General features: G+C 40.1%; 1 protein-coding gene across 6 annotated transcripts in view; it reads left to right on the top strand.

The window, feature by feature from the left end:
• Nucleotides 1–27,349, top strand: part of GALNT18 (polypeptide N-acetylgalactosaminyltransferase 18) — a 223,764-nt gene that overhangs the window by 153,061 nt on the left and 43,354 nt on the right. For 3 of the 6 annotated variants that reach the window (XM_084207122.1, XM_084207126.1, XM_084207125.1), the window contains 3 exons: nucleotides 11,467–11,652; nucleotides 15,902–16,039; nucleotides 22,684–22,779. In XM_084207122.1, the coding sequence (XP_084063248.1) occupies nucleotides 11,467–11,652; nucleotides 15,902–16,039; nucleotides 22,684–22,779 (420 nt within the window). The remainder of the gene's footprint in view (nucleotides 1–11,466; nucleotides 11,653–15,901; nucleotides 16,040–22,683; nucleotides 22,780–27,349) is intronic. The other 3 variants (XM_084207124.1, XM_084207127.1, XM_084207123.1) reach the window with 2 other exon arrangements.

Here is a 27,349-nt window from a genome sequence, read left to right on the forward strand (position 1 = left end):
CAGCTGCTGGGTTGTGCCTGCACAGGCATTTCTTGTGGCCTACAAGAACCTACAAATCCTCTGCAATCAGTTGGATGCATTCAGTCAGATTCTGCTTTGGATGGTTCAAGTCTAGTTTGCAGTAGGTACCTTAAAGGTCTCTTCCAATTCCTACTAAAGTCTCAGAAGAAGATTTTCTATCAAAAGCAACCCTGTAGCAATTCTTTTGTCTTTTAAAGCAACCGACATGCTTGATAAAGCTCCCAAATATCTGTTACAAGAAGTTATTGTACCACTTTTAGGGATGCCCTAACAAATACTCAGTGATTTGTTTCAGGTCCCAGACTAAGTCATCATCAGAGTCATGGGAATGCAAGCCTAGGCTTTGACTTAGAGTAATTCTGTGTGTCACAAAGACTTTGTGCTTGCAGATGAATTCGTGTTCACAAGGATATAATGGCCCTCTTAAGTGGGTAAGAGGAAAATTTATTAGAAGGTAAAAGCTCTTTAAGGGAAAAGGATTGGGTCTTGTTCCTACTTAAGGGTATATCAGGACTTTACATCAGCTGACCCAGGAGGAAAATTGCATTTATAGTTAGACTGAGTGTGACACACTTCTTTTGTACAGTATATTGCTGTAGTGAAATTAATTGCTTCATTTCTTGCTAGTCTGGTGGTTTGTCTGCAGACCTTTTGTGAATCTAATGCTGTCTCTGATGGTGGAGAACTGGAGGAATGCAGTTAATGAATAGAGATGGAGAAATGAGTTACTTGAGCAGAAAATAATCCCAGTGTTCTTCGGGGTATTTCATACATTAGGGTCCCTCTGTGGCAAAGCAAGCAGATGTGAATTCCAGAAGTTATTATTTGTTTGTTAGTTTTGGCCTGGGTCTTGGTTTGTTGTTTGTTTGGGGTTTATTAATGTGGTTTTGGGTCTTATCTATCTTGTTTTTTCTTTAACCTCCCCCCTCCCCGCCCCCCCCCCCCCCCCCCCCCAACATACTTCTGGGATCATGATTTTTCATTACCTGTTAGTTAAGTGAGTCTCTCCCATTTGGTGCCTAAAAGCTGATGGCTGCTTATGTGTTCCAGCCATTTCCAGTCCACAGTGTGCGTGTATCCTGATTGTTTCTCACCTGAGATCTTTCTTATAATATTGCCCTTGGGATAGTGTTCTTTTTGTTAATCACAAGCATTTTACCTCTCAGTGTTCCTAACACAGGCCACAAATTACATGAAACTGTGACTATATTGCATGTAAACAGATGTCTGATTTTATTAAGGAAAGCCTTTGCACAGTTGTCCTGGGCATGGCTGGGATGGAGATAATTTTGTTCCTAGAAGCTGGTACAGTGCTGTGTTTAGGGTTTAGGATGAGGATAATGTAAACTGCACCAACAGCGTTCAAGCTCAAGTGAAGTTTCACAGCACATAGGTTAGATTTTCTCCTTCTCCTTGCCATGCTCTTGTTCTAATTCTTGCAGCAGCATGCCAGTGCTTTGGCCCTGCCGGCACAGTGGTCTGCCCCACACCTACTGCCTCTGAACACCTCTGCTTCATTCAACTTTTATTTTTTTTCAAATGCAGGGTTAATTTTAATGTTAATCAGTTAGTGATTTACTGTGCTACCTCACAAACTGCTTTGTTAGGTAGATTGACAGGCTGGCGTGCCAAGAAGTAGAAATGCCAGGGAAGGAACAAAGAAGATGAAGGGATTTTTCACCAAACTGCTGTGCTGTGGAACTGTTTGCATGGAGAGAGAGTAGTGGGGCATGTGTCACGCATGCCTGGTGTCCCTTTCTGTCCTTGCTGCTGGGCCTCCCTTCATGGCACTCCACTGAGCAATGTAGATCTTCCCCAAATACGCCTCAGGAAAATTAATCAAGATATTTCCCATTCTTGCACTTGCAGCTATCATCACTTGTTGTAGTCCTAAAGCCATGTTTTTTAGCTTGTTTTCAGTAAGAAGGCCAATATCCTTTGCCACTAGGGAATGATTTGCTCTACAGAAAACATCAACAGTATGTGATCACAAGTGCTGCTCAACAGTACAAGGTTGGTGATGTGTAAAGGCAAAGTGCTGAGAAGTCCAAAAATAGAAATATCCTTAGCTGTTACTCTGAGAGAACTTTTAAATACTGCTTTTTCATGTAATGATTTCTCTTCAAGTTTGCATTAAAACTTTAAATAGAGAGAAGTTTATTTTGCTTTCATCTATTTTGTGAATTAAGAGAAGCCTATTTCTAGATTGAAGCCTGAAAGAAAAAAATTGTAAAGATTGACCAAATGTTACTTACAAGATGTAGCTTTTCATAGATCACACTTTCACCAAGACAAAAATAATTCCTTAGCAGTGCAAGTATGGCATAAGCACTTGCCTAGCACCCTGTGTAACCAGCAGTGGTTTATCTGTGTGCACAGGATTATTCCTGAGATTATCTTTGTTTTGCAAAGTACCTCACTGTGTCAACAATTTGAATCCCAAGATGACACAGACTGAAATTCTCTATTTAAAAGATTGTAATTCCAATAGGTTAAAAAAGAAAGGCTCTATTGAGAATAAAATAAGTAATTGTCATACTTCCAAATTCTGCCAGTCATGACATTACTGGCTTTTTTTGGCTTGTTCTGGTTTCAGTCACTCCTACATTGGAATAATTGTTTTTCCCTCTGTTCTTCTCATGAATGCCTCAGCAGGTAATCTGCAGCTACAGCATGTGTAATTATACATTACCAGTGATTCAGTTTTGTGTTTTTGCTATTTCTGGTGAGAGAATATTTTATTAGCTGCTCCCACAGGAAAGAAAAGTATTACAGCAGCAGCTAACACGGCACATCACTGTACCCTACAAGGAAGGATGAAGAGGCACTTGGAAATTTCTCACAAGTGTTTTTTCACCAACTCTGCATATGTAGTTGCACATTACCAACTGGGAACTAATACAGATATATTGATGTTTTATGAGAGGAAATTGTTATTTTTAGTGGTATGGAAAATATAAAACAGTTTAACTCAATATATGCTTACACATCAATGGACTCAGGTGAGATGCAAGTTAATTAGTGCATTATTAGCCTCATGTTTAATGCCCTCCTGCACTTTCAAGTCACGGCATAGTGTTATTGCCATTGTACCTTCTGGTATTGCAAGTCTTCATGGCCTAAGCTGGTAAGATTCCATATTTGTGGCTTTCCTCTAGAATTTAATTTCATTGAGTGATTTTAATATTGCAAGACTGATTTAACAATCTAACAAAGAATAGAGGAAGACCAGTGAGGGAGAGCAGGGGGTTGCTGTGGTGGTACAGAAGTCAGCAGATGACTGAGATGGGTTCACCAGGATGGATCCAGCATGTTCAGGTCACAGGTGTGAAGGCCAGATACCTTTATGTGTGTGACAGCACTTCATGTTGTAAGTCAAGCGAGTGAGGCAAAAGACCAGGCAAAAGCCTGGCTGAACAGGGGATTCTTCAGGAGCTCTTGTCTCAGTCTTTAATAATGCTGATAGAATTTGGGCTACAGCACTATGGACAGGGGTGCTGGTTAATGCCAAGCTGAATATGGGTTAGCAGAGCCCTGCAGCCAGGAGGGCAGCCCTGTCTTGGGGACATCAGGCACAATGAGGAGGGCCAGCCCTGTCCTAGGGACATCAGGCCCAGCATTGCCAGCCAGGCAAGGGAGGGATTGTCCTGCTCTGCTCGGAGCTGGAGCAGCCTCACCTCAAGTGCTGGGGCAGTTTTGGGTGTTATAAAAGAGACATTAAACTGTTAGAGAGTGTCCAAAGAAGGGCAGTGAAGATGATGAAGGGTCTGGAGAGGAAGTTGTGTGCGGAGGGACTCAGGGCACGTGTTCTAATCAGCCTGGGAGGAGACAGACTCGCTGCAATTAGAATTTCCTTGTGAGGGGAAGAGGAGAAGCTGGTCTCTGTGGTGACCAGCATCAGAACCCAAGGGAATGGCCTGAAGCTGAGTCAGGGGAGGTTTAGGTTGGATATTAGGAAAAGATTCTTCACAAAGGGTGGTTATAATTGTTGTGGTGTTGGTGTGAGGGTTTCCAGGATGAAGTGAGAGATGAATCTGACTCTATATTTTTTAGAAGGTTGATTATTATTCTATTCCATTCCATTCATATTCATATACATATTATATTATAAGAAAATGATATATTATAACTATACTAAAGGAAGAGAAAGAAGATATCAGAAGGCTAGCAAAGAATGAATAATAAAAAACCCGTGACTGACCAGAGTCTTGACACAGCTGGACTGGGATTGGTCATTAGGTAAAAACAATTCACATGGAACCAATCAAAGATGCCCCTGTTGGTAAGCAACCTCCAGCATTCTAAGCAATCAGATAATTATTGTTTACATTTCTTTTCTGAGATTTCTCAGCTTCTCAGGAGAAAAATCCTGGTAAAAGGATTGAAATTGAACAGTGACAACAGAGGGTGGCTGGGCACTGGAACAGGCTCCCCAGGGAAGTGGTCACCGCACCAAGCCTGACAGAGCTGAGGAAGTGTTTGAACAATGCTTTCACGCACGTGGTGTGACTCTTGTGGTGTCCTGTGCAGGGGCAGGAATTGAACTTTGATTATCCTTGTGGGTCCCTCCCAACCCAGCATGATGTATTCTATGATCAGGTCTTTAGGCACAGTGCAAGATTAATGAAGCTCATCAAGCTAAGTGTAGCTGTGGTAAGGAGAGAAAGGTAAAGCCATAAAAGATGGCCAGCACAGTACATTGCTCCATGAATACTAAACCCGTGGTGGTCCTGTTTTTCACTCTCCTTTTGTGCTTTTTTAGACAAAAAGTGATTTCTTTTACTTCCTGTTGATAACTTAAACTTGGCAATGTAGCGATTGATGTGTGGGTTATTGGCTGTGCCTGGCAATGAGATGGACACACTTGGAAGAGAACTGAACGGGGCCATAAGTGACCCTTGACATGTGTTATCTCCAAGTGACACAGGTGGAGAGTGGGAGAGTGGTTCCTACAGTTCAAACCAGCAGCACACCATGCCTAGTTTAACAGTACACTGTAACAGTTTCATAGCTCATGAAGATACGTGCAAAATTAATCCCTGCAGAACAAAACAATTTAAAAAGTACATAATGAAGCAATTAGCTAAAAGAGGAAGAAAAGTAATGACAATTTAATTTGGGAAGAATCTTTACATGTATTAGGTTTTCAATGAGAGTGTTTTATGAAGGCACAATTAATGTAAAATGAGGCCTGTGAGGCAATTAATGATGGCTTCAAAAGTTAGATTTAAGGGATAATTTACATTTTAAAAATGAAGAGCAGCTCTAGTTATGTTAAAGTCTTTTATTTTCCATTTAAAAAGCCTTTTAGATGGTGGGGGGAAGGTATTTTTGTAGGTACTTACAGCTTCACATTAAACTACCAGCTTGGTTATGAAAAAAGGCTGTTCTTCCATACAAATAAAAAAGTTTACCCGAAAGTATGACAGGATTGTGTGATGATCAGACATATTTATTGAAGGTTATCTGAATTCAGTGGAGATATTACCTAAATAAATATTAACATATTTCATCCAGTGGGTATAGTTTCTAGCTCTGCAGAAGCAGATACCCAGCAAATGTGCACAACAATCCAAAAATTTCCAGGGTGTGATTGAAAACCCACTGATAGCAACTAGAAATATGAACGTGGATTTCAGTGACCTTTGTCTCTGACAACTCTCTCTGTCCTTTCTGCAGTCACCTGTCAAGATACCAAAGTAATGCAGATTCAAAATTATTATGTTATTGAATGAAAATAGCTTGTTCATACTTGTCTGTACAACATCAAGCTCATTACTGATTATCAGTAAACAATTAATGATAATGACAAAGGATGACAAGATTCACAACTAGTTTTTACAATAAATTGTTCCCAAAAATATATTTCAAAGATACTGGTAATTAATTACTTTGTATCCACAGTAGTAATTAATTTACACTGACTGTTTTTTAACTTCGGGGCATCTTTAATGAGTACTTCTAATTTTGTAATTTGCAACCTTGACTGAAGCCAGAAATTACTTCAGCTTTTTGAGAAATCACTTAATTATTAAAAGGTTTTTGTTTGCAGTCCAAATGAGGTGATGGTATCAAACAAGGTCACATCAGCTCTTGGAGAAACTGCACACTCTGTGTAAATTTAATGAATGCAGTACATGCTAATAAACTGCTCGATGACTTGTAGGGTTTTTTTTTTATTAGATTAAGGTTCTATAACATAAAAAGAAAACTCAGTGATTAAAGAGATAAAAAGAAACTTCTAATGAAGAAGTGTTATATCATTTTATATTGAAGTATAAATTAAATATTCGAGAAAGGGATCGGCTTCAGAGTTGCGATTGTTTTGATTAAACGTGCAAATTCAAATACATTTAAATGAAATTGGAGAGGATTTACTAAATAATGTAGTGAAAGAGGTTCTCCAGGTGTGAATGGAGTTTGCTTAAAAAACTTGTAACCAGATTGATTTGGGTATTTGTAAGGTACTGTGTGTGACACATGGCTCTGCAGTGCTGTGGGATGCGTGGTGGGAGTGCGTGAGGGGTGACAAGGGTTTCAGGACTTTGCAAGTTGCTCTTAGAAACCACTTGGTGTGTTCCTGCTCCCGTAGCTGCCTCACTTGTGCCATCCCCCTGCACTGCCCCATGCTCAGGTCCTGTACCCCTCCAACAGAGGGGGACTCACAGCTGAGCTGTTGTGCTACCACCTGTGTCCTCTCTGTGGTTTTAAGTTGCTCTCCCAGTGTGGAGAGCCCTTCTGTTTACTCTGGGGTGCTGCTTTAACCTTGGTAAACATAAATTCTCACAGATTTAGGGCCACAGGTATAACGATGTGCCAATAAACATTCAGTAAATTAATAGTGTGAAGTGCTTAGAGCAGATTGTCCACAAGCCACAGCAACTGAAGGTGCAAAAAGGAGTTTCCCCTCCTTTCCCCCTCACCCCTCTCCAATAGATTCTCTGTACTCATTTAATGCCCCTGTCATCTCTTCTTTGATTTGCTTAGTTTAGGTCATGGGCTATGCTGATTTTAGTCTCTCAGCTCTGTAAATGTTCGTTTTGGCACTGCTACTGTCCCTTTGGACCTAGAATTTTTTAATGGAATTTTGGTACCTTTGGGTAGTGATGAAGGAACAAGGAACTCTTTAAAGAAGAGAAATCTCTGTAAGCTCTTCTTGGGGCTGTACCAAATATATGAACCTCCTCAGGAAATTCAAGAATAAAAAGCCCTTTCTCAGGCTGCCTTGGAAGGGAACATTGAAAACACACTGAAGTGGGCTCAGAGTTCTTTGGAAGGGAAACTCCAGGAGCTGTGTTCTTTTCCTGAAAGACTGTTTTTGCAATGTAAACCAGCAGGACCAGAACCTCAGGAAGTTCCTCTAGAGTAAAGCAAACCTTTTGCCTATCTGAGACTCCAGCAATCATGGAAAGTACTCTCAAAGATACATGGACCACATTGATCATGCTTCAGAACTTTCTAAAGGCAAAGTCTGAGGCCTGTTGGTACAGTTTTGCAATTGATGCTTTTACAGCATGACATGTGAATTGCTCTTTATTGTGTCACAGTAATGAAAGCATATATTATTTTTTACAACTGCATATATACATTTCAAGATTTGGCAGGATATTTAGATTTTTGCTGGTAATTTCCACTGCTTGCCTATCATAGGAAAATTATCTTCATGGGACAGGAAGGGAACAGGAAGGGATGGGAACAGGAAAAGTTGCTGAATTTCCTTTTAACCGCGGTTTAGGAAATTAAGTACTTGTACAAATTTCCTTGCAATTTTACAAGTAGGTCAGTCATTAAGTATTACTGATTGCAGCCACAGTATGCTCAGAAATATAACATTTTACTTCAAACCATTCCATGTGGTTTGAAAAAGGCTTTGAAGCTCTTATCTAGAGACTTCTTGCTAAAGCCAAGGGTGATAATTTGAAAAAGCTCTACTGATTTTTAACTTTTGTATGTGTTTATAGCCATCAAATAAAACAGCAGTCCAGGAAAACTAGTAGGGTGCTATTCAGTGTGGATAAAGCCTGAATAAAGATTGCTAATGACAGCAAAAAATAGCTGCAAAATCCACAGGGGAAATGTGTGAAGCTGCGAGGAACTAACCCCTCAGTTACTATTACTTCTTGTCTACAGGAATTTTATTAGATGAAAAACAGGCCACTCTAAAAGGATTCTCAGTTCCCTCTGAGCCGAGTCTTTGAGAAAATGTATTTCTTAGCATTAAACTATGAATTTTAAAAACCATAAAAATTGTATCTGACTAAAAGGTATTTGGTCAGAGTAATTAATTAGTCTTTCCTGTGCACTTCTGAGGTGAGATTTACACCACCTCAAGGTTTTTCTCTTGAAAAGCCATCCAGCTATCCACAATAGCTCCGACACAATGGTTAGAGCACCAGGGATTAATGTAAATGAGTGAAAGAGATGGGGGGAGGTAGGAGTGGTCAGATTCAAGTCACCATTTGGTCTAGAAGGGAAAGAAACTGCAGGAAATTGCATTACTTAAAATATAATCAGGGAAAAGAATTTAAAAGAAAACCTGATGCTTTATGTAGCAATTAATGATGTTTATTGTTTAGTATTCATACAAGCAGTTCACTGTAGTGTTTAGAGTATGAACAGTAAAGCCCTTCATTCCTTGGCTGGAGATTTTGCATATTCTAGGGAGCTGGGGATCCTGACTTTCATGAGATTCCAGGAGACCATCATGTCATTTGAAAGTCCTACTTTAATGCCTGCTACCTCCATTTCTATTTGTTTTTTTTTAACGACTTACCGCTCCCTAAATGCAATGAAACATTTGGATAAAAAAGAGATTTCTTGCTGGACTGTAATCCCACTGGCAAAGAACAGTGGGAGGGAGAAAGGATATTGGCTTGTCCCAGATGTGACCAGCTGAGCATGTAAGGATTGTACTTTCTGCCTTTTTAAAGCATTGCCTCTGCTTACATTCAGCAAGGTTTCATAACCTGTATCTAAGATTTTTGTACATTTTAGGAAATTTTCGCTTGGAAATAATATATTTTGAAATTCTTTAATGAAACTTAGCAGCTCTGTTTTGATAGCTAATTAATTGATTGAAATTAATTAGTCTTTGAAAATAGAACAAAGACTGACAGTATCTGGCAGGAAGTAGTGGCCACTAGAATTGATTAGTTGGTGTTTATTCAGGTAGTGGGTCATTTTTATTTGCAAACTCTGTTAAGGACTTGATCATCTCAGGTTGTTTTTTGAAAACATCTCACTTCATTATTAAATCAAATCACAGTTTCCTGATAACTGAATCAATGCTGAAATTATACATGACACTGCTCTTCCAAATTTCAGTTCCTAGAAATTTGCTTGGAAATACAGCTTATTGTAGACTGTGAACTTTTTAGCTCAACTTGTTGTCAAGACAGCATTGTGACCTAGCTCTGAAAATCTCACAAAAGATTTGGTGTTCTCTTGCTGGTCTTGGCTCAAGGCCATCCCTGGTTGGAATGAGCAGAGGCTGGGCAGAGTACACAGTGCATGTGCACTGTGAATTTCCCTGTCCTAGGCTAAGTTATGACCATCTCTGCATCTTCCTTGTCTTTTTTCAATTTAGGCAGTGTACAGTGAGTAACTCTGAAACAATTTATAGCTGGATGTCCATGCTGTTACTTGGACTGAAAGCAGGCGTTGTGTGACCACAGCCTGGTGGTACTTCACGTTTAATATCTATTAGGAGATGTAGCTGGACCATTTATAAATAAATGTTTTACAAACTTTTTTTGTTATTTTTGTTAGATCGTTAAACTAGATTGCCCACTTAATATGAGTTTTACAAAGACAGGACACCAATTTTTTTTCCAGATTATTTTTTTTTTGGTGCCAGATCAGTTGCATATTTATTTTTAAATATTTATGATCATCTCAGTTTTGCCTGATATTGATAATGGTTATGTTTATTTACTCTAATGGTCTTCCAAGTTCTGGACACAGAGATGTGCTGAAGTCTTTTCAGCTCCCTTTCTGACTGTTACAGCAGGTTCATGGGTTAGCTCCCTTTCCACAGAGCTCTGCAAACCAGGGCTCTGTCTCTTCTCCCAGCATATGCTGAATGCAATTAGGCTCCAGTTCAGAAAAAAGCTTTGTAAACATTCTGAATTCATGCCACATTTTCTAGTCTCAGGAGCTGCCAAATGCCTAAATGCTGTATTCAAGCCAGATGTCTAAATATATAAAATGAATGACTGAACAAAGTGCCTCCTTAGTAGAGCATATGCCTATAGGGTGGACAGATCTGAGGGGCCTGAGATCAGCTGCAGAACAGGATGTTTTTCCAGCCCACATTCCTGGCCACCAGGAGGGAGATCAGAATATGACCCCCTGGATGAGGGTACAAGAAAGAAGCACCCTTGCTCTCATTTTTTGCTCTCTTAGGATGAGGTACCAGGCCTCAGGAGTTTCTGCTGGCAGTTATCATAAGGCAAACTCTGTCCCTTCTCCATGAGTACACCTGCCTCTGGGACACCCAGGTACTTATTCAGCAGAATCAAGCAGTTTGGGTACATCTGGTCTTTCACCTGAGCAGCATCCAGTCAACCATGATGAATGGGCTGCCTTGATCTTGTTAGGAAGCTTACATGGTACAAGATACACAGAAAAAGAGCTGCTATGTAAAATAACTCATGTACTTCAGTGACTCTTCAGTTTGCCAAAGTGGCTTTAGCTTTTGTTGAAATCAGAAAGAGTAAATCAGAAATGAAAGCAGTAATTTTGATTAATTTTGTGTACTTTATCTCAGTTGTGGTAGTGGGAAAAACTGAAATCTAATTGAGCAAGTAGAGTAACCTACATAAAGAAGCTATTTTAAGAGTAGTTTCTGATTAAATTGTTCACACATTTTCATTAGGCAGTCTTGGTTTTTATCTCTCCCTCTCAAAAGGCATAGTCCTGGTCCTTTCACAACCATGTTTAAAGCAAAGCATAAGGTGCATTTATATTCCTCATCCTCATGGAACCTGAAACTTCAGCAGTCTTAAAAAGCTGGTTGGCTTTTCCTATAATGACAGGCTGCCTAGTTTGAGATTCTGGATAGTGCATATATGGTCTGGTATGGACTGTGCAGAACCTCAGAGAAAGGCTTGCAAGGCTTAAAACTTGAACCAGGTGTTACTATTTTGAATTTGGTATAAATAATTTTATTAATAATCTTGAAAACAACTGCATTGATCCAGGCAGAGTGTGATGAGAGGCTACTGGTAATGTAGAAACTCTGTAGTGATGTGAAGTAGCAATAATAATTTTTGGTAAGGCAAAGTAATAACCCTCCCCTCACAACCTCTTTGTAGTCCAAGAAGTCTCGAGTGGTTATTCTCCTTTCTACCAATGAAATAAAAAAATTCCAGTGAGTTTGCTGGAGGCCAGCAGTGGTGTAGGGAGCTGCCACTAGCAGAATGTCCTTTTCTTTTTCCCTGCTAGGTGTGGCAGTGTGGAGGAAGCGTTGAGGTTCTGCCTTGCTCCAGGATTGCCCACATCGAAAGAGCACATAAACCGTACACGGAGGATCTGACTGCTCACGTCCGCAGAAACGCGCTGAGGGTGGCTGAGGTCTGGATGGATGAGTTTAAGAACCATGTCTATATGGCCTGGAACATACCCCAGGAGGTGAGTCACAGAGATCAGTGCATCCAAGCTTTGGCTTTAGATCCTTTTCATTTTGGTTACTTGTCACAGTTGTATTTTCTGGAAAAATCCCTTTGCCCAGGATTCTTCTCCTGCAAATTAGAGAAGCCTCAGAGAAAAAGGAAAACAATAATTATTTTATTTGCTTCTCCTGTGTTTTGCTCCTTTGGAATGTGTTTGGAGATTGTTTATCCAACTGATGATTGTTTCATTGGTTTCATATGAATTGTTTTCACTCATTGGCCAATCAGGACCAAGCTGTGTTGAGGCTCTGGAGAGAGCCACGAGTTTTCATTATTATCTTTTTAGCCTACTATAAGTATCCTTTCTGTATTCTTTAGTGTAGTTTAGTTTAGTATTCTTTAATATAATATAGTATCATAAAATAATAACTTAGCCTTCTGAGAACATGGCGTAAGATTCTTCATTCCTTCCTTCATTTGGGCACCCTACAAATACAACAGTTACTACCCTGAAGTTTGATTTTTTTTCTGGCAGGATTTTATTTGTATGTATGTATGTATTTATGTCTCACATATAGGCATAAGGTATATGCCCATACATACACAAATGCATATAAACATATATATGTAGTTGTGTCTTATTCTAGAATAATTTTTTGTCTTTAGGTCCCTTAAAAATTAATTTCTTGTCAAGTTTATTCTCTTCACAAATGACTCTTCATGGATATTTTAAACTAGTAGCTGCAGAAATATGGGAGGAAAAAACCATCAAATCTATATTGCACATCTTAATTTGAATTTTAGTCTTCTATTTACCATCACAGAGAGCTATAATTCCATCAGATTTGTGAGGAGAGATCTGCCAGGGGATGTTGACATCTATTGATACAAGTGTGGGGTGTCGGATAAGCATTTCACATCAGAGTGAGGGTGGCTTGGTGGGTGTCATGTTGCAGATTCGTGCTGCAACTCCTCACTGGGCTGTTTGTCCTGATTTCTTTTTCATGGATGATTACTGAAGAGATGATGTCAGATGGCCAACGTCAGAGTTCGGTTTGATTTTAGCTGTTCTTCATTTCTATAGCCAATGGTATTTAATCTGTGAAAAGCTATGAGCTAAATGGCTCAGAGCAAGGGGACTGTACTTACTCAGAATCTGGATGATTGTTTCCACCTAGAAACTGAGAAGCATGGTTCTATTGAATTTGGAGTTTATCTCAGAGGACAGCTCTCATCATTACAGCAAAAGCAAAGTCTAGACTTAAATTAAAGGGCAGATTAGTTTTCCTTGAATAAAATCTCTCTAATTTGACATCAGTTCAGAGAAACTGGTTTTGCTGCTATTTCAGTGTCAAGAAATAAAATTATGTACTTCTCCTTTAGTTTAATTAGAAGAAAATGTTAGAAACAAAAAATCAGCTAAATTCATAAAAGCTGATGTTGGTTCAGCTGCTCTCAGTAGCTTCTTGCATCTCTCGTGATTAAAACTAGATAATTTTGGCAAAGTGGGGAAGTCATTGTCCTATTTTAGGTTGCAGCATTAGCCACATGATTTGCTATGACCATGAAAAAAAATCCTCTGTAACCTGATATAGGAAAGGACTTTTCTGAAAGTTCCATGTTCACAGAATCAAAACTGTCCTCTACATGTCCCTGTTTTGAATAGTTGCACAGAAATCCATACAAAAATAAAGACATTTCTGGACAGGATAGGATTATTTATTTTAGGTCAAAGCAATTCCAAATGAATGTTATTTGTGATTAGCCTGGTAGATTTAAATTTCAGTTTCTATTTCATATTGTTAATTATTTTCTTGAAGATTGGTTCAGTTTCACTGATTAATCCAAGTTTTAGTTTTTTGACTTGCAAACACAATATTAACACAAAACTTAGAAATTCCTTTTGCTAACGAGGGTGTACAGCACTATACACTGATTTGCATCATATTCATCTAGAGGTGATGGTGGTGTTGCTTAATCTTGTGCAAATTGGTGATCTGAATGCAATTAGAGATCAAATTCATAAAGAATGCAAAGAGAAAGTGCAGCTGGACAATTACAGGAGCAATTCTCTATCTGGAAGCTAATGAATACTGGTAATAGACTGCGTAGGCAATAGAAATCTATGTAGTCACAATAGTCATAGTCAGGACTTTCCATGAAATATGTTATTCCAAAGTGTTAAACATGGAACCTGATTTTTTTCCATGGAAGAATTTCTAGATCTCTGAGAAGTCAGATGTTTTCAAAGGTTTTAGTCTTTGGCCAATAATAATAATCATAATAAAAATCCAAAGGAGCGGGGTGCATTTTTTAGTGTGCTGTGACTGCCCTCTCGGGATCTCTGTGTGCTTCCCTCTGAAGTACTGAGGCCTTCAAATGGAGACCTCTGCTGCCATGGTGACTTCTGCATCACTGACACTTGGATAAATAGATTCAGAAAAGCACTTGAAACCCAGAGGAAAGATTCTTCAAGTCCCAGAATCAGGAACTGGGCTTTCCTCTGCCTGTGCTTCTGGTTTTGTTTGTTGGGTTTTTTTCATCATATTCTCAACTTTGGGGAACACACTCTCTTATTGGTGGTGATAAAGCCAGTGTGCTACATGTGAGCTATTTTTCTTCTCCAGCTGCATGAAAGGATGTGATTACTGAGACCCTTCCTTAATGCTCTTTCTTATACTGTGAACACTGAGGGAACAGGCCCTGGTGCCTTCAGGGTTGCATGAGATATGATTTGGGAGGCAGTGGACCAATTTAGCACTTGTTCCCAGGAAGCCTTGTTAATGCCTAAAGTGGAATACTTGTGTGCTAGCACCCTCCTTTTTTTCACACAAGGGTCAGATACATTGGCAAGTGCAGCCAGAGTGGTGCATGAGTGGGATTTGTTCACAAGATCCATTGATTGTCCTTCAGCACACTACAGCATTTTTATTTAGTCATTTGCTGCAAAATTCAGAAAAAAATTGCTACTTAAGGAGTAGTTCCACATAAAATTTTATGGATGATGCAGGGCTTGAGATGGGAATCACCATTTTTAAAATTGTAATGTCTAATCTATGAATGCCAGATCGATTTAGCATACTTTGCCAATGTGGAAGTCAGTTTTACTTTAGTTAGAAAATGCTTCCATAATAAAACATACTTGTTCCAGATTAGCATTAATTCAGTGCTTTGGGATGCAGTGGTTGTTTCAGCAGCTCAGAAATATAGATACTTACACAGATACCTTTTTTCTTGTGTAACTAAGAAAATGCAGTGCTTTCAGTGTTTTTTAAAATCTTGTCAAAATCTTTGGGGTTTTCATGGCCCAGTAAAGGCTGTTGTTTAAGGAGATAGATTATAAGATTTCCCTATGAAAATGTATTTATCCTGTGTTTTGCTCTGAGGCAGAAGTCATTGAGCACAGCGTGGAGCAAAATGTCTCATTTTACTCCCTGTCAAGAGCAGCCACAGATTTGCACTTAGATCCGTCTCTAAAAATTTCTGCTGTGTGATTTTGATGTGATAAATTATTGATTTTTATATACAGGGCATTTATGAAAGTCATGCTTTGTGATCTGCTCTTATGAAAAGTAGAAACTAGGTTAGCCACAAATGTAAAGGAGAATAAAAATTATGGGACAGAATATTCAGCAACTGCTTTTAACAAAAATAACAACTTCTCTTTTTACATTACAAAAGAACTTTAATAAGTGCTATTTCAGAGAGGTGAGCAGAGCTTCTGCTCTTTGCAGTCAAGCAGTAATTCAGACTTCAGAAATGGCCAGAAAGTGTCATACACTATTGATTAGGCCGCAGTGGAACACCAGCAAATGCCTGTGTTTCAAGAGCAACTTACTACTTCCTGCCAATTCCTTCTGGATTTGGAAAGTGCCAGGAAATTAGAGAACAGCAGTGATATTCATTGGAAACAGGATCTAAACCCCACTGGAGTCAACAGGAGTAGTCCCATTCACCAAAGCAGACTGTAGAAGAGACCCTGCCATGGTGAACTGTATCATATTTAACTGGGGCACTTCTGGGGTATGTGTGGGTAACAGACTCACTCCACAACCAAAATGTGTTTATTATCATAGGTCAAAATGATGTCTGGCTCTTGGGAATGGTGCTATGCAGGGCCAGGAGTTGGGCTCAATGATCCTGACGGGTCCCTGCCAACTCAGTTTATTCTGTGTTTCTGCAATGAGGGAGATTCTGGGTGTGTGGTTTACACAGAAGTGTATCACTGATGTCTCTCTGGCTTTTTCTGCCCTGTGTTTCATGTGCAGGACTCTGGAATTGATATTGGTGATATTTCAGAGAGGAAGGCCCTAAGGAAAAAGCTCCAGTGCAAGACCTTTAGGTGGTATCTTGTCAGCGTGTATCCAGAAATGAGAATGTACTCAGATACCGTCGCCTATGGGGTGGTAAGGATCCTTTTTACATTTCCCATTGTGCAAACATGGGGGGAAAAGGTGTAATAGTGGTAGTAATTAATGAAGACAATGCCTGACTCAAGTAAAAGAATCAGATCAATTTAGAGTCACTAGTTAAATAATATGGTTCATTGACAGAGACAGCTGCTCTGCTGTCATGTGTGCTGAGATGTCCTGAACATTACCTTCCTCCCTGATTTTTTGTTGTGTTTGTTTGCTTACTGGCTTGCATTCCATACAGAAATATTCAAGGTGTGATTTTGCAGACACATTGGAGCTGGCAGGTTTGTGACAGGGGGGAATTCACAAAATAGACCCAGTGTTTCAACTGCAACCTTCTTAAGCTTGTAGCCAGATCTTAATTTAGAATCATGGAGTCATTTAGGATGGAAATACCTTTAATATCATCAAATTCAACTGTTAAAGGCTGATGCTTTCCCTTATTAGACTTTTAGCCATTTAAGGGAAATCCTGATTTCCCCCCAGAACAGGTATCACAATCAAAGACTAACATTCCAAGTTAACCAAATCTCACATAGCTAACCCATGTAGAAGGCACCACTAGAGAGGTTCGAGAATTACATTGCATCCAACAGAAAGTGCAGCTAAATCCATGCATTTTGGGCTCATCATTACTTGTGGGACAGTAGTGCCCTTGTCTGTGTTGCAATCATGCTTGAGTTGCATGGTGCTAATTAAGCAGAAGCATTTCTTGCCCATCAGAAACTGGCAGGGCCCCAGACAGAGAGGGCAGGTGTGCATGGCATGGAAGATGAGCAGAGTAAATTAAAACAGGCCCATAATAAGAGAGCAGACTGAGGATGTAGGTCTACTATGTGAAAATGACCTTTTCACATTCTCTTCCACTGTCATTTTCACAAAAATTGATTCCTTTGAATTAATTTTTTTCTTTCGGTAAGACAATCCTAATTAGAAAATGTGAGAGCAGATCATGCAAGTGAAAGGTTTGTCTTCAGAAAACTGAGCTGTGCAGTTAGTCAGTATGGCTCTGGAAGAGCCCTGAGGGTGCCATAGAGCAGCTGCTATGTTTTGGCAAATGAAGGGATGGTACATCTTGTGAAGTTCCATGGCCCCTGTGATGACAGGTTAAAATAACCATGCTGGCTTGTCATACAATCATACAAGAAAAGCACTTCCAGCAAAGGAAGGTCATTGCTAAATGCATGACTTAATGGTTACCTCCCAAATTAGTTCAGAACAATGCCAAAATCACACCTGTGTGCAAGAAGCCTCTGCCACACACCATGGAATTGCCCTCAGTCATGCTGTGATCCAATCAAGTGTGGAATTTCCTGAGGAGAAAGAGGCATAGCAGCAAATTAGTGCATGGTTCTGCTTGTAGGTGGCTCTGGACAAAAATGTCTTTTCAGGTAGAAGTGATACAATATAAATAAAGGATGGGTTATGGAAGAGCTAAAGTACTCATCTTAGGATCAACTTCACATCGTTCAAGTCAAAAGGAAAATCAGCAACAGTGATTTTATACTCTGCTGAGAGATTTTCATCAACCAGAAAAGTAAGAAGAGTTTTTTACACTGGTCAGCCTGGAGAACAGAAGGCTTCAGGGAGACCTTAGAGCAACCTTCCAGTACCCAAAGAGGGCTAAAGGGAGCTGGAGAGGGACTTTTCACAAGGATGTATAGTGATAGGACAAGAGGGAATGGAATTAAACTGAACAAAGGCAGGGTTAAATTAGATATTTGGAAGAAAATTCCTTAAGAGTGGTGAGGCACTGGAAGAGGTTGCCCAGAGAGATCCTGGACTCTGTCCCTGGGTATGTTTGAGACCAGGGTGGATGGGTCTTTGAGTAACCTGGTCTAGTGGAAGGTGTCCTAGCCCATGGCAGGGGGGTTGGAATGAGATCATCTTTAATGTGTCTTCCAGCCTGTCTTGGTTTACAAGACAGGTGTCTGCTAAGGAAGGCAGGAAGCCTGCCTTGGAATGGAGAATGCAAACCCCCTCCCTCCCTCCCTCTGAATTATGGTAATTTTGAAATTAAGGGGGCTCTCAGGCAAAGATATGGGAATAGGAATAACAGTTCTTTATGTGAGAAATAGCTACTCACTTCTCATACTTTTGGAAGCTTTATTAAACCTTATCAAAAGTACAACAGAAGACTGAATAAAGAAAAAAGGTTACAGCACTGGGAGCAAAAGATTTTCCCTGCCATGTGCTCCGCTCCCTCACAATGAAAGTTTTACCTTTTAACCCTTTTAACCCTTTAACCCCTCCCAAAGTTCTGTCCTTCTTCACTGCCCAGTGGTGGGAATCTCTTTCTCAAATACTGATTGGAGGTCAGATGTCGGCATAGTGACAAGCTGACCTTCCCAGATGTCCCAACCCCAGCTGTCCCCTGATAACCACGTGAGGGGGTACAACATAACTATAAATCTATAAAACTTTTCTTAACCTATATACGTTCTATTTGTCCATTAATTGTGAGAGTCAATCATGGCATTACTCATCTATCACAGAATGAGTAGAACTCCGAGGCTGGTGGGTGAGGAAGATGAGCAGTTTGGCGGGATGGAACTGCGGGGACATGCGGGCCAGGCTCAGGGTGCGGCCACGGTGTGCAGAAACCCAGAGCAGTACCGAACAAACAGTGGGCTGTTCTGGTTCAGGGCAAATTTGGGAGAAAGCCTCCAAAGGGGGCCCCTCCAGAAAGCAAACCCACACGGCCCCTCCCCACCAACCAGTTCAGGAAGGATTCCTCAGAGAGAAGTGGAAAGAACCTGTTTATTTAACACCCCCCAGCACACAAAATGAACAATACCGGATGACAGCACTGTTTCACCGCTCTGAAAAAGATGACAAATTCAGAAAGTCTCTCCTGGGGGTGGTCACTCTGGTATCAGTCCCTCCGGCACTGGGGCAGCTGCTGCAGCCACAGGGTGCAAACTCTCGGTGTTCCCAGGTCACAGTCCGGAGCAGGTTTGCATGGCTCCAAAAAAGGGAAAGGAAAAACAGTCCAGGGAAAAATTTGGACTGCTTGGCTAAACTAACTAATGAGCAGAAGCAAAAAGCAAGAGCAAAGCAGAAGCAAGAGCAAGTGCAAAGCCAAAAGCCCAGCAAAAAAAGCAGAAACAGCACTATGCCCTGCCCTGTGTCTGTGTCCCATCAGCCGTGGGGGAGAGGCTGATAATAAAACCAAAACAAAACATTCGCTCTTCAGAGCCAGTCTTGAAGGCACAGAACATAATATCCAGCACAAACAGGACACACGAATGGGGATACAAGCATCATAACATGACCCTAGGACAGGGGACAGCGGCGGCCCGGCTCCGAGCAGGGCAGGGAGAGGCGAGGTTTGGCATTCCTGGGGCACACGAGCAGGTGGTGACCAGTCCCTCACCGCTGAGCTCCAGCAGTGCTGGTGAGTCCTCCCCCCAGTAAGTGACAGCCTGGCTGTCCTCCTCCAATGCCAAAGAGAGAGAGAGCAGCTGCCCCCAGCCCTGTCTCTTTTCACCTGCCCCCATTCTCATGTGTGGAAAACACCAATTGCTTGGTTTTAGAATTTAAAAAGTTTAATAGTCATAAAATGGTTATAAAAATAGTAATATAATTAGAGTAATAAGAATTTGGACAGTTAGGATTTAGGACAATATGAGACAATAAGCACAGAGTCACAGACAATCCGGGTACCTCCTTCTGGGCAAAATAAGCCCAAAAAAGGACCCATGTTAACAGAGGATTAACCCTTAAAAGCAATAGCCTTTTGCATATTCATAAACCTCATACATGATGCATCAATTCCATTCAAACACAGGATTCTGTCTGGGCAGTGTCAGCTTCTTCCTCTGAATCCTGACAGCATCTTCATGGCTGAGCAGGCAGGAAGAAGTTCGTTTCTTCTGATAAGGGAGCAATAAATTCTCTTTCTCTGAAAGCTTTAGGTGCCCTGTGGCTGCTATCTCTCTGCGAGTCCTCTCTTTAAAAAAAATTATCTTACATAGCATAGTTTCTATTTTAACATTATGTTATAACCTAAAACTATATTTAACACACTACTTATGAAAATTAATACAGCATTACTTTCAAATATAACACATATAAAATTCATTTTAATATTTGCAAAATGCCAGTCATAAAATATGCATTTTTCACATTGTGGTATCTCTGCCTGCCCCCTCAGAGAAACTCCCAAAAACCAAAGGAGCTCCTCTCAAGCCCCAGCCATCAGTGCTTTTTAGCAACTCAGTGGGAAGAAATTCCACAGGTAACAAGCAAAGAACAGAAGAAATCTAACCCTCAGCACAACCCAAGCCATTCTGTGATCCTGTGATTTAGGTACCGCCCAATAATGCACATAATTACCATCAGCTGATAGAGATGTGAGGCGCAGGCCCTGTCCTGTTTGTACCATCACAAAGGAAGTAGTGGACAACTATGAAAACAGATAAAGAAGGCATGTTTTGTGAAATACACAGCTCACTGTTTTATGAAATACTGTTGTATTACACAAGATTAAATGCCCCTATCCTTCTAGTAAAAGAATCACTTGGATATCTGATCTTCTTTTGTGTCTGCTTTGCTGTTTGCTTGCACATCTTACAGCAGAGAAAGGTGTGATATTTCAAAGCAAGTCATCTGCTTTCTGATTCTCTAAATTCCTCCATTCATCAATGGGCTTCATTTTTTTTTATTTTTTTAGAAAATAGAGATACTGCTACTATAGCATTATCATCAATTTAAACAATCCTGAGTAATTGAAAAAGCTGTTTTTCTTCCCCATTGTTTCTTTCATCTTTCAATGTCTAATTTCATTTCTCAGCAAACCTAAAGTTTATTTGTAAAAGCAAATCTCTTTTTCCATTCATCAATCAGTGGAATCCTTCCCATTGTTTCTTTTATCTCCCAGTGCTGGTTTTATCTACCAGCAGACCCACAGCTTGTTTGTAAAAACAATTCCCTCATTCCTCTCAAAACCACAGAGGTAGTGTTATAGATGGGTAAGGCTATGGCTGGCTCTTGCAATTAAGGGATGAATATTATGTGCATGTTATGAGAAGTTTTACTGGTTTATACTAGTGTTATTGTGATATGTTCTGCCCATAGTCCTCTTTCCCCTCCTGTTTGTATTGTTGTCACTGGATGGCCTTGGTAGGTGGGGCATTTGGCGGGGAGGGCAGGCTAGGTACTAGGAGGGCTGACAGAGCAACACCTGACCTCCAGTCAAGGTGCAGGGAAGCAGCGTCCACCAATGGACAGTGAAGAAGAATTGACTGACAGACTTTGGGAGGGGCCAGGGTTACCTGATGGAACACTGTGGTGTAAAAGGTGGAGCAGCCACTTTGTGGGGGAGCACGTGATGGTTTTGTTCTGTACTCCCAGTGTTGTGCTTTCTCGTTATTCAGTCATTTGTTGTATTTGTTAAGGTTTAATAAACCTTTGAAATTTCAAAGTGAGAGATCGTTTCTCACAGGTAGTGATAGACCCAGGCATGAATTAATAAGGCTGATATTTATCATTTGTTTAGATAGAGAGGAGTGCTTCAACATCTGTTTGTGATTAGAGTCATGGCTATGGTTACATTATGAATAAGAAGTAGATAGTTTTGAGAGAGAAGATTTTATATAGTTCTTAAGGCTTTAATTCTTGAGAGTAATGGCCAATATTTATACCTAATGCATATTTTTTCTCTAGTGTTGAGATGCATCCTGTCCATTACTGGATTTAGGGTTAGGTTTAGAGCTGGAAGTCTTGTAGAGATGAGTTGATGGTTTTGATTTTATTCACTGCCTGTCTTCAGCCTCTGGCCTGTCCACTCTTCTTATGTGCAGTTCTAGGCTTCCTTTCTAAAGGTATTATTTTGGTTTCCTTGAAAGAGGCCCCTGTGCACTGCTGACAGAAGTGCCCAGCTAATCACAGGTGGTTGCAAAGCACATCTCCACTCCATCAGGCAGTTGTCTCCTCTTCTCTGAGCCAGTCTTACACCACTGAACACCTTTATACACATCCATGGCTATGCAGTCTGCATCTTTGTCCTCACACTCTGAACAGACCTCCCAGCTATCTCTGCTCATTAATTTAGCACTTCACTTTTAGAAAACTCTGTCTCAGCATAGCCCAGGTTTTTTACAGGGCTTTGTGCTGACCAGGGCCAAGTACTTTGCAGTCTGTTCATTGCTGTGTATAATCAGGGGAGCTGGTGCATAACAATTGCCCTGAAGTCTCCAGATGTCAGCTGAAAGCAGTTTTTTGAATTATTTCCAGAAATCGGAAGACTCTCATAGAGATTCTTAAAAGCTGTTTAATACCTCATCTATCTTGCTTAGCAGGATACATTCAGGTTCTGTATATAGTGTGTACCAGACACTAAATATTTTTAAAACATATATCAAAAAATTTTTGCTATCTCTGAAGGCTTTTTAAAATATACCCTGCCTGAAATTTTGTGCAACATTATTGAAATCAGCGGTGCTAGATTATCTGCAAGGAAGAATTTAGTCCAGATGCTTTCTCTTCAAGATCTTCACTGCAACATATTTTAATTTTGCATATTTTCTTCCTCAACTACATATGATTTATTTTCTCAAAGAAAAGAAAGTCATCACACCATCTTTTTGTCATGTAAAACTTGCTTGATTTTTTTTTTTCTTTCTTTGTTTTAGCTGCAGAATTCTCTGAAAAGTGATTTGTGCCTTGATCAAGGGCCAGACACAGAGAATATCCCAATCATGTATATCTGCCACGGGATGACACCACAGGTTAGTCTAATGATCTCTGATTTTGCTGCTGCTGTTAGCAGATTGTGTGGGAGGAACCATCTTGTACCTGTCATTGTTTTCCTGCAACAAACCCTTGGTAAGATGTTTAGTAGCTCTTTTAAAGAGAGGCAGCATTATTTCTGCTGTAAATTGAAAAGCAGCGGTATAATAATAACACTTAGACAAGGAAGTTTATTTAATAATTTTGAAAGAATTTAAGGAATATGAGAGTCAGCACTGACCCAGATTTTCTGATAAAAGCTTTCATTTCTGATCCTTAACTGTGCATGTCATATGAATGAAGCTGTGCATTTTAAAACATTTTGGATACATGCATAGGTATACTTACAGTTTATTCATGCATTATCTGAAGACACCTGCTTTTTTACTTTATTTACTGTGTCATTTCCATAAATGTGAAATGCACAGCCACCTTCTTCACACCATACAGCTGTGTCAAATTCCCAACCCTGTTCTTGTGAAAACCTCTCCTATAAATCTCCTTTTTTTCTTTCTCTGCTCTTGTCCTGTTACTGTAGTATGTGCCAAAGACTCAAATTACCAAAATCTTTCCATTTTCCTACATAACAGCTGGATTTACTAACTTGGCAGACAAGAGGGTTAAGACCTGTGGCTCCCCAGCTAAATACATGGGCTTAAGTGAAAGGGTTTCAAGGCAAATCTTGACAAGAAAGATAATGTTGCATGGCTTCGAACGTGCTTGTCAAAGATGAGCAGATTACTTAACCTTAAAAGTAACATATGCAAAAATGACATAAAGGAAATGTGGGAATGACCAGAGAAACTGAAAAATCCCTCCAGTTCTTATGGCTTTTCTACCTGACTACGTTTTGTATTCGCTTTCTTGAAAGGACCCCATAACACTCCACCCTGTGGAGTGGTGGAATGTGGTTTTACCCAGGAATTGTCAGTTACCTGATTTGACTATACAGCAAATGAATCCTCACAGTATCTCAGAAATAAACACAGGGCAGCAGGGTGGCCTTGTCCCCTGTGCCTGGACCTCATAGTGAACTGGGAACATGAGTGGGGTGAGCTGCAGACATAATTCTCCACTTCCCTGCCTAGCTGCACATTGGAACGTGCTGCAGCTCTGTTCTGTGCTGGCTTCCTCTGCTGAGAACCTTTAATATTGATCACTAGTGGCATTATGCTTGAGTAAATTATGGATGATGAAGCCAGAAAGATCTGAAAATCCCATCCATCAGACTAACTCACTGGTTGGGCCTGTGCCTTATTTGTCACATAATGATGTGGGGAGCCACTGTTAGCCTGCAGGAGCTTTGCAAGACAGTCCTCAGTGTTTGTAAAGGAACTGTGCAATTCACCCCTGAGCCAGAGCCATTATTCCTCATCCCCTGGCAGGGCACCGTAACTCTCGTGGCTCCTCATCTGTGAGAACAACACACTGCAGGCATGCCTGTTAATTCCAGTTAGAAACTTTAATTATAGTTGAGAGACAAAGAACAATAACAAAAGTCACTTCAGTTAGCACAGCTGAGTATTCACCAGATAAAGAACTACCTTTGAATGTCAGCTCAAGTTCTGTACTAATGAGATAGAAGCAAACAAATGACTGAGGAGAAAGAGACAAGGAAAACTTTTCTAGAAAAGACTGCTTCTTCTAAATTAAAATGTGATGTCTCCTCCCCATTACTATGTATTTCATTTTGTAACTAATGTTAAAAATAACATCCAAAAGGGCCCATATTTGGGTAAGATCCCAGTAATGACTGAGAACTTTTTCAAAATAGAATTAGACTTTTTTTGTGCTAGGGATTATAGTATTAAGAGGGGAAGAACAAACCACTCAACATACTTCTATGAGATTTCCACTGCAATGTTGCATCTCTTGCTTAAGCTGAGCTGCAGCCCAGCCATGTATTTTTTCTCTTACATGTTGCAAATATTTGTATAAATATTCCTTTTAATCTTAGTCATCTTGCCAATAGCCACAAAAGATACGGGTAAGATGTTAATTTTATTCTAGTAGTGGTGAAATGTTGCATAAAGGGGGCTATTTTTCCTACCTGGCAGTCCTTAAAAAAGCTGATGAGTGCCCTGATTCAGGACTTGGCTGGTTGAGTGTTTGGGTGATACTGTTCTTAGCTTGGCTGCAAAGTTTTTCTGTTGTAGTTATTCCATTTGCAGTTTTATTGCTGCCACCACTTGGCACACTTGAGTCTAGATGTGCAATAATATATCTGACTGCCAGGAACTACTCCCTCATATGCAGTGAAGTTGCTATTATTAGTTACTACTACAGCCCCTCTTCTAAACTGGATAACTTCATTTATTTCCTCCACTAACTGCTTCCGGATGTTTTTAAATTCTCATCTTTTTGCATGAGAAGTGGCTTAGATAAGGTTTTTGACATCAAGGAATTGTTTTACAATCATGGGTACAGCTACTGCTTCTTTTTAATATGCTTTTATACAGGAAAGAAATCATCAAAGTCAATAAAAAGGGAACTGCATACCTGATACTAAAATTCCATGCTCTTTTTTTTTTTTTTTAGTATCAAAAACATCATGTGTAGCTTCATAATTAAAAGCAGTAGAAAATGACAAGGGAATATCCTAAAATATTTCAATGAAATGATCAGCAGTGTGTTTTCCCATGGCATTTCTGTTTCATTTTAAATAGAATCAGGATTAGTGATGCTAAGACTTCTGTGATTCAGATTTCCAAACCTTTCCACAGTTCACTCTGTGTCTACTGTAAGTAACATTGGCATATTCACAGTTCATTCCTGCAAGTATCTTGGAATGCTTTATAACTGTGTTTATTTCATACTTCCATTCTACAGATAAACTGATGCAAGTCATGTGTGGTTAAATACTAAGATGGAATAGAAAATCAAAATATAATCTGTCCATTTCTGTAGTCCTCTGATACTACTAATGTGAAAGAATTCCTCACAGCAGGGTGTTTGGCTTGGCCTGAAAAGACAGAAGGCACTGGAAAAACTATAATCTGTGTTTAGGTGTGTTTCCTACCCTCCCTTCATGTTCAGAGGGTGCCTTCCATGGCAGCTGTATTTTGTCCTGGTGCCCAGGAGCCTGGGCACTTCAGGAGTTACGGTACCATTCACTGAGTGGAGCAACTTGAATGTTCAACTGGTGGAAAAAACAAAAAGGGTGATGATTCTGCAATGCACACACATGAATTTAAGGGAAGAAGTGCTATTCCTTTACCTTTGGTAAGAATGAATTAATTACAAAATTCTGCCCAGGTAATTAGAGTTTCTGTTGAGAGGATCCTTGTCTAAGTCGTGGCATCTGAACAGCATGGCTGTCTAAGTAGCTCATCCTCCCCTGATTCTTTTCCTCAGGAATATTTCTCCCTAAGCATCACCTCTTTCCATTCCTGCCTTTAAACAGTCTCTGCCAAACCAGTACTGTCATTTCTGCTCCATCTGCACAGTGTTGGCACAGCTCCCCAGCATATCTGCAGGAACATCACCATCACACCTCCAGCTACCACAGTGCCAGGTAGCTGTTACATATGCACAGACCAAGGCCATCAGGTGGTTTTGGTAACTCTGATGTGCTGCTGGCCACTGTTTGTAAGGGGCTTTCAGTGTCTGTGTTAGCCTGCCACATCAAGCCTCTCCTGCTGTGCAGCTGCTTAGCACAGCTGGACAAAATCCAGCTTCTGCAACTGTTGAAACAGCCAAAAAAGTAAATGCGACATGGTAAAATAGTTAACTACAGGAGTTAAACCAGGCTCCTAATACACTAGTAATGCTTGGAATCCTGTTGCTTTAATCACATAAGATCAGCTCAGAGGGAAAACACAACAGCTCCCCATCAGACTCCTGATTAAGGGAATCAGGAAAACTGGGAGATAAGGTGGCAGTGAGAGGAGATAAATGTGAAGGCAAAACAGTAACTAAAACATGAAGTTCATGTGAGGCTCTGGGGGTTTTGCTGAGGTTTTTTTAATGATGTTCATAGTTCATGTAGAAGAGGATAAAGGTAGTGTTTTAATTCCTGAACTTGTTAAAGTAAACCAACAGTTCAGTCCTACATTTAGGTCTTAGAAGATCTATTTCCTGCTGTGCCCCTGTTCTGCATGGAAAATATGGGTTTTGTAGCTGCAGTAAATACATGCCCCAGGCCTGACTATTCCTTTCCTGCTTCTGGGATTTGCCTGAGCCTGGTTGTTTGTTGTTGTTGAAGATTGCTGTTTAAACAGGTTTGTAGTCTTGAAGGCAGGCTGGTGACAACATGTCACTTGCATTAAAACTGTTCCTGAGTGATAGTTTAAAAGATTCTTTTATGAGAATGAAATACCACATTATTAGAGACTTTATTATATAATAAATAAGTAGCATCAATCAATGAAGTGATATTTTAAGTAGAGATTTACTTTGAAAATTGCTTGTGGCTGAGGGGATAATGGTTAGTTCTGTTCCCTTGTTCAATAGCTTCTGGATCATATAATTCTCAATTTATAAGCAGTTAAACCCCAAAGCTCATGCAGCAATGTGAAAGTCAATAGAAACCAGTTAGATTTTGAGGAATTCAAGTTGAGGACCAGGGTC

Source organism: Fringilla coelebs, assembly GCF_963513975.1.
Source record: "Fringilla coelebs genome assembly, chromosome: 6".
Lineage (NCBI taxonomy): Eukaryota > Metazoa > Chordata > Aves > Passeriformes > Fringillidae > Fringilla > Fringilla coelebs.